The 7,910-nt window shown below is 37.8% G+C and overlaps 2 protein-coding genes across 2 annotated transcripts; one reads left to right on the forward strand and one right to left on the reverse strand.

Moving 5' to 3' along the window:
- Positions 1 to 110: 110 nt before the first annotated feature.
- LOC100175201 (GTPase Era, mitochondrial-like) lies at positions 111 to 1,522 on the forward strand. The gene has a single exon (XM_002124372.5). It carries the CDS (start codon positions 266 to 268, stop codon positions 1,505 to 1,507), a length of 1,242 nt encoding a protein of 413 aa, XP_002124408.3. The 5' UTR covers positions 111 to 265; the 3' UTR covers positions 1,508 to 1,522.
- Positions 1,523 to 2,026: 504 nt separating this feature from the next.
- LOC100184667 (putative mediator of RNA polymerase II transcription subunit 12) lies at positions 2,027 to 6,872 on the reverse strand. The gene is made up of 7 exons (XM_002121710.4): positions 6,530 to 6,872; positions 6,206 to 6,431; positions 5,634 to 5,851; positions 5,162 to 5,291; positions 4,349 to 4,576; positions 3,717 to 3,938; positions 2,027 to 3,199 (listed from the first exon to the last, which is right to left on the reverse strand). The coding sequence occupies exons 1-7, from the start codon at positions 6,790 to 6,792 to the stop codon at positions 2,324 to 2,326; spliced, it is 2,163 nt and encodes a 720-aa protein (XP_002121746.1). The 5' UTR covers positions 6,793 to 6,872; the 3' UTR covers positions 2,027 to 2,323.
- Between the last annotated feature and the right edge of the window lie 1,038 nt (positions 6,873 to 7,910).

The following is a 7,910-nucleotide window of genomic DNA, read 5'->3' on the forward strand; positions in this document are numbered from 1 at the left end:
AGGTTTTTACACGAAAAAAAGGGGATTCTCTCAAAATGAAAATTCCTGATTTGGCCTACGCCGCGCGAGGGGGGGGTTATAGGCTGTACCGTTTTTTTCTTTGGAACATGTGCGTTAATTTATTTGTTAGGGAGAAAACTAATTCATTTTATTAAGTTATTTACAGAAACGTTGGCCCGTTTGGTATGACTAGTTTTACCACTTTATAGCCTAAGAATAAGGTAACTGTTCAAATATAGAGGCTCTATTGCATTATTAGGGTAAAATGCAAGCCATAAGACAATTTCAGTCTTTGCTAGTTGGCTTTACTAAAAACGATTTTGTGAAGCACATTCTACAGTGCCAACCAGCGTATTCTACACTGCCGGATTTCTTGTTGAACTCTTTGCCCCAGTTGGAAAAAGTTAACATTTCTGAAGATGGGACCAAACTTAAAATGGAAACACAAAATCCAAAAAAATTAATAAACACTAGAAGGTTAAGGGTTGGGGTAATTGGAATGCCTAATGTTGGAAAGTCGACTTTAGTTAACGCCATGATAAACAAACAAGTAATGGCAACATCCACAAGGATAGACACAACTGTTAAAAACTCGTTGGGAATTCTCACAGATGGTGAAGTTCAAATTGAATTTGAAGACTCGCCTGGTATATTTAACAAGTCAAAATCGAAGCGGTTTCATGGGAAAATTAAAGGAAAAGACTTTCCGAGCTCCTGTTTTGCTGAGTCTGATCTTTGCATGGTAGTGGTGGATTTGTCAATGAAAAGAACGACCAATGGGTTTCTTGACCCCGAGGTTTTGGTAGAATTGATAAAACATCGACACATTCCTTCTATTCTTGTTATAAATAAAATCGATAAAGTGAAAAATCGGTCAAAGATTTATCCATTGATTCCTCAGCTTACAGGCGGGTTTGTCAACGGTGTAGACTGCCGGCCACAGTCTAATAAAGTCCCAGCAAAACCTATCGAACTGCCTCCTGTGAAAGCAGAAGTAATTCAAGCAATAGACAGAGTAGAAGAGTTAGCAAGTACCAAAGATTTCCAGTTTCTGTACCGGAATGAAGAAAAAATGTTACGGCAAATGCGCAGCTGCAGAGGGTGGCCATATTTTAAAGATGTTTTCGTAATTTCCGCTCTCCGAGGCTGGGAAACTGATCGGTTACGAAATTACCTAAATCGTGAAGCAAAGAATGGGAATTGGAATTATCCTTGTGATTCTGTCACTACTGAAAGTAGTTATGACATCATAAGAGACATTGTACGCTCAGCATTGCTGGATAACTTGCCTTATGAGATACCGTATCATACAGAAGTCGTAATATCAGAATGGCGTAAAAAAGATAATGGTTTACTTGATCTACAGTTTGATTTGGTGTGTCAGAAATACGCCCATGCACGTCTTATGAATCAAAACATGACAACGATTTTATATTCGGCTAAAACTAGAATTGAAACTCTTTTAAATTGTGAAACTGAACTAGTACTAGTGCCTTATCTCAAATAAATGCTTGTGTCTTTACATTTTGGCATAGTTATTGTTGATAAGTTAAAATGTGGTCCTTGCACTTACCGTTAGTAACTTCCCATTGCATATCTGATGCTTGCTATATGGCTGATTTGTTTAGCATGGGGAACTTTTACTCATGAAAGGAATAGTTCTACCTTATTAAATTTCACTTATAAACCAACCCAGGTTATCTAACTGTAAAAAATCCGTAAATACTATGCTTTTAGAGTGGGACAATTCTTGTGTAAAGAAATACAGTTAGGATCTAGTGCTACGAAATACGAAAACGTAACAAACAAAAATCAAATTCCATTGCACAATATAAGAGACTCACCTATATTTCGCCAAAAAGGCATTGTCAGTTTCCTATACAAACAAAACGTATTTTCGTAGCACCACTGCACCAGATCCAGCATATTTACAAAAAAAACTGATGTATATTTTGCCTAATTGATAGTCTCTTATTAAAAAGGACGTATTTTCGTAGCACCAGATCCGGATCATTCACAAAAATAATCAAGTCTCATGATATGTTTAATTTAAAAGTCCACCATTGACTTCATGAACAATTAAACACCCTAATATAAATGGAACAAATCATTTTACAATAAAATCGACCTGTCCGAAAACAGTATTGTACTTATTCATTCTAAAAATGCGATGATAAAAATGGTTTCTATTTAAGAAACTGGCCAATAATAATACAGATAATTGGTTAGTTATCTATGTAGCATCGTGCTAATTTCATATACACTAATCATTTATTATGTACATGTGTATGTCTAATATGCACCATAGTTTTTTGTTGTACAATTAAGCATAAGAAATAGACATCTGGTGTGTATGTTGTTGTTGCTGGTTTTTATCTTGGTTTGTCTGTTGTTGTTGCTGTTCTGTGTTTTCTCGTGAGCCGCTCACTCCAGCAGATTCTTGACTGATTTGTTGTTGGTTTATTGTTTGTAGAAAAACCTGGGTGTTGTCCGTGGGGTGGGGGTAGCTCGCTGACACAACATGGGTGGATGGGGGCCCCCGTTCTGGGTCAGCGCTCACTGTAACAGTCGCGGCCGATGAAATGATTTGTCTGATAGAAGTTGCCGGTGGTTCAACTAAAATCTGTTGCTGGAACTCAATTGCAGGTACATGTTGGACTAATGTGTTATCACTATCAGTGGTCATTGCCGTCGTAGTGGTCGATTGCGCCTCTTTTTTTAAGCGTTTTGATGAAGTAGATCCCCCAGACATATGTACCCGCATGTGTTTATCCAAATGCCACCTTGTAACGAAGTATTTTCCGCACTGCTTGCACATATCTGCCTCCCCTGTATGTATCTTCTCATGTTGATCAAGATACCACTTTGTTGCGAAATGTTTCTCGCAATATTTACAACCATGCGGGCGATCTGTGTGTTGTCCAGCCTGCGTGGGTTCTTGTTGTTGATGATGTTGTTGTTGTTGTTGTTGTTGCTGAGCAGGTTGTAGCTGCTGCCTTAAATGTTGTTGCTGTTGTTGTTGTTGAATTCTCGGTTGTTGTTGTAAATTTAGGTGTTGAATGTTGATTTGATGTTGATGGTTTTGGTTGTTGCCCTGTAGCTTCTCTGGTTGAAGATGGTTTTGTTGTTGTTGTGGTTGTTGATGTTGAACCATTGGTTGGGTTTGATGAAGTTGCTGCAGAGGCGGTTGTACAAATGCCTGGTGAAAAAAAGATAAAAACTACATTTTCCAATTCAAGTCATAAAATACATTGTCAAGTCATAACAAAATTTGACAAGTATTTCAAATTTAAACTATTTAATTTTTTCAAATGTACTGTTATTTATTAGGGTTATTTTGCTTTTTGCTATTGTACATTGTTGGGTAATGGACCAACTATTGTATTATATGCGGGTGAGGTCCTATAGCGTAGCACAAAATGGGCAAATCCCTGGTTTCTTTACAAGTGATGCTATATGCTATAGTGTCTTACCACATAAAGAAACAGATTAAATTCATAGGTGCCAAACTGTTTAAAATGCAGGGGAGGCAGAGTTAGAAACACACATTCCTGTGAAACAAATCTAGCTTATTGGTTCTAATGTTTACTAATAAATATAGTGCAGAAAAATTCAGGGTAGGCCTGCCCACCCTGCCACCCCAGGTTTGACGCCTATGATAGAATATTCCTTATACAATATTAAAGTTATCCGTTTTTTCTTATGTAAGCACTTACAACTTGTGGTAAAGAGGCCATGACAGGCGTTACAAGTCCTAATGGTGTGGTTGAGGAACATATAGGAAGCTGCATGTGTTGCCCTGTTACAGTTGCCACAGTTTGTCCATTCTGTAAGCCAGTGTTGGTGATTCCTATCGGATCGCATCTTGTTGATAACTGCTTGTTACAATATTTGCATACATGATAGGGGGTGGTTGGCGGCTCGATAAGTACCATGGTCTGTAAGATCAAATAAAAGGTTAAATAGAGCAATAAATGTAGTAAGTGTATGATAATGATAGCAATAATAAACTGCATTCATTCAACTTATTTTCGTGTAGTAGGGCAACAACAGTCTTCTAAAATAGGTATATGTAACTTTGTTGGTGATATTTTTTGTTTTATGTATGGCTAACAATTTGAACAACCCATTAGTGACCACTGGGTTGGAGCAATTGTTGTTAAGTGTCTTGCCCAAGGACACATCTGTCCACAATGCTAGCAGCGAAGAGCCTTGAACCAGTAACCTCTTAACACAAAACCAGTTACAGTTTGCGATTTCATCTAAAAAAATCTGTATTATTAACAAAACAATAATATATATATATATATCATTTTTTTGTAATTTTATACATATCACAAATAAATACCTGTTGTGGTATAATTTGTTGTCTTTGTTGCTGTTGTTGTTGTTGTTGTTGATTTTGTAAGCTTGTTTGTTGATGGGTTTGAATGTTGCTTTGAGGTTGTTGTTGTTGAATCTGTTGTGTTTGTTGTGAGAGTTGTTGTTGTAATAGTTGTTGTTGATTACTGGGATGTTGTTGTGTTGTAGGGAGAGTAAGAGCCATGGGTTGTGCAGTAATGGGGTTGGTGGTTACCTGGGGAATATTAAAAAATAAAGTTATAAATAATCACCTACAAAGTAACATACATGGTAACTCGTAGGCTGGCATGAGGTGTATGAAACAGAACACCCGTGTTATAATGACTGTCATTCTAGTCACGCGAGGGTAAAGTAAGTTACATTCACATTTAAACTCGGTTTAATTATAACTTGTCTTAGATTAAGATATAAAACTTAATGGCCAATAGTCATTATTTCCTATATGTTTTTTAACATTATAACAAGCTGATGACGTAATGGGCTTAACTGGGTTATGCCTTCCCATAGAAACGAAACCACTTTAAAATTAACTATAATATTATGTACCAGTCATGCTTTTAACTAAATATTTTTTCCACACCTTCTACCCTTACATTATCTATAACATGTTTTAACGACTGTTGTTTTGCTGTTGATTCCTTTCTCTATTAGTTTTAAATATTATGATCTTCGCAATCGATGTCCAAGATAGGAGTGTTAAAATATGTTACGTTTAACTCACAATGTGTTTTGTACACTAAAAGTTTAAACCAGACGTTCCAAATTTAACTACACAAAAGAATATGCTATGAAATTTTACCTGTATTGGTTTTTGAGCAGAGGCAGGGGGATCCTGGGTTGAAGGGTTTTCATTTACCCTGGTGCAGATTTTCTCATGTCGTATCGCATTGTACTTTGAGCTGAAGTAGTTTCCACAGAAACGACAATATCTGTTTATCAAATGTGGGTAAAAAGCTACGTATACAAATACTTTCACTAAAAACACACCGAAAATGCGTGAAGTTATATTAATAAATGAGAAATATATAAACTCAAGGCATTGTTTCTGCTGATATTAATTTTCTGAAGAGTTAAGCTAAAAGAGATATTAAAAGGCAGAAAAATAAACCCAAGGCACTGTCAGTGCTTTGTTTGGAATTCAACCATTATGTACTTTGCTTAATACCATTATTTAGAAAATGAGTTATATACCTACTTGTTCTCATCTTTCTGGTTTATTATATTTATACAACATTATTTAAAATATAAGTTTTACAACTACTTGTTCTTACCTTTCTGGTTTGCCAACAGGAGCAGCAGCAGCCACAGTAACTGCCATTCCATTTGCTACTGAATGAGGGACAATCACGGGGTCATTGGGGCTGTGGAAAAGTCGCTCGTGTCTGATCACATTCCACTTGGTGCTAAACTCTTTGGCACAGTATTTACAAATATGCACGCGTCGTCCGTGTTCATGGCGATCACGCTGGACGTGGTTGGCAGGGTTGTTCTGTGAAATGAACGTTTTTGTAATAATAAAAAAAGTTGTTCTTATCTATGTTTTTGTGGTTAAAAAAATGTTTTATTTATCTATGTTTTTGAGGTTAAAAAAATTTTTTACTTATGTATGTTTTTTGTTATTAAATTTTTTTTTATCTATGTTTTTTGTAGTTGAAAAAAAATGTTTTATTTATCTATGTTTTCTTGTTTAAGAAATTTACTAATAAGCTTGTTATAACGACTTTCGTTTTCCCTTTACTTTATGTCCTTTAACAATGTTTATACTACTATGACTTTCGTTCCGCAACCAAAGGGACGTAGCCTAGTAAATTCTTTCGTTAATTATTTTCTGGAAATGTGTTACCTTGCATTTCTTCTGATGCTTGGTAAGGCTCTCTTGGCTGGTGAAGCCAGTTTTGTGGCAAAAGTAGCATTGAAATGTGGTTTTCCCTTCAAGTTGTTGTTGTTGTGTTTGTTGCGGCTGCTGTTGTTGTTGTTGTTGTTGAGGCACTTGAGGTTGGGGTTGTTCTTGTTGCATTTGGGCAGCTGTGTTGGACTTGCAGATTTTCTCATGACGAACAACATTGTACCTAAACGAGAAGCACAAACATTAAACATGCTTTCAACAAGTCTGTTTTCCACACAGTAGGGGGATTTTTTGTATTTTTATTAATGTTTCTCTTCTTACCTTGAGCTTAAGGTTTTCTGGCAGTGTCTGCATGTATAGGGCTTTACAATCTGTGGAGTTCGTGCTGGGGCAAGATTAACAACTTGCCCGGTTTGCATTATTTGTGGGATGCGTCTCTGGCCTTGCTGTTGGTTGGGCTGGGTAATAATACCAAGCTGTGAGACAGGTACTGTACCGGACTGACTCAGGACATGTGAAGCCACTGAGGGATTGATACTGACCGTGTACACACCAGAGTGGTTAGGGCCCGCTAGCATGTTCATTTGTATTTGCAGATTTTGTGTACTATGGTTTGTCAAAGTGTAATATATCTACAGTAGACTGCAATGCATGAACATATGTTAAAGTTTCCTGTCTAGTTCTGTTTCATCAACGCATTACGCATTGAATGAGGCATCCCGTGTTTTGGTATATACATTAACAATGATATACAGTTACGGATTGCAACACACTATTTACGTGCAGTGTATTTTTACTGTATAACGTATTCTGCCTTTGTTTCTGTTTTGGGGATTACTATCTAAAATCCTCCGGTGCTCCAAAAGCACGTGGAGTAGATTGAACGTAAACAGATAATTTTAACGAAGGTGGGCAACAAAATAGCAGAACCGGCGTCCCTTTCTTGCCTGTTTACTGTTTCCTTATTTCTCACCTCGTTCCTGCATCGACGGAGGCGCCTCTCTGAGAGCATTTTTCTTTTCAGAACGACACCCCGCGCGCCACCGGAGAACTCTGAGCAGCCGAGACATGATAAGAAAGGAGAAACGCGCTGCGCCGCGACAGCAGCAAGAGAATGGCGGTATTTCGCATGAAGGCAAACTCTTGCGCTGTCACGCGCTCTAAACTGAGCGAGTACACACAACAAACCAACACATTAGACAATCATATATGTTTACACATTCCAACTGTGAACTTCTTCAAGTACACCGCTGCGGTAATTTCTTGTTTAATTCGCAGTAAAAGGCGTTTCTAGTTTCTTCTCACCAACCGCACGTTTCTCGCGAGCAAGATGGCGCCGACCTTCTCCGCGCTCGCCAGAGAAGGCTAGTTTCGCCTCACAAGATACCTTTATTTCGCTGCCTTCAGCCGTCTTTACCCTTCGTTTTTACGCTGTACTTGACACGTAGTTAGTTACTTTATTCTTTACGTTGCTTGTGGTGCATTAATTAATTAAAAACTACGTTTCTCCGCAGGATAAAAGAAATAAAAAGCTGACGCAGAGCGGCGAAAATTGGCGAGTGACGCGATTCGCTGCGCGGAGAAAATAAAGAGAGAAAAGCAGGTCACGTGGTTCTCTGGTACCCGGCCGCTCGTTTATTTTCGGGGAGCAGATTGCGGAGGAGTAAGATTTGTTGTGTGGATCTCACGCTCACGAAAGATG

The sequence above is a fragment of the Ciona intestinalis genome, chromosome 12, assembly GCF_000224145.3.
Source record: "Ciona intestinalis chromosome 12, KH, whole genome shotgun sequence".
Lineage (NCBI taxonomy): Eukaryota > Metazoa > Chordata > Ascidiacea > Phlebobranchia > Cionidae > Ciona > Ciona intestinalis.

Bases quoted from the DNA above. Each gene is read 5' to 3' on its own strand.
- LOC100184667 (XM_002121710.4), bottom strand. From the start codon at position 6,792: ATGAACATGCTAGCGGGCCCTAACCACTCTGGTGTGTACACGGTCAGT. The intron at 4,577-5,161 runs GTAAAATTTCAT...AATATTCCCCAG, and splicing joins CTGCTCAAAAACCAATACAG to GTAACCACCAACCCCATTAC. The intron at 3,200-3,716 runs GTAAGTGCTTAC...TTTTTTCACCAG, and splicing joins TGGCCTCTTTACCACAAGTT to GCATTTGTACAACCGCCTCT.
- LOC100175201 (XM_002124372.5), top strand. From the start codon at position 266: ATGCAAGCCATAAGACAATTTCAGTCTTTGCTAGTTGGCTTTACTAAA.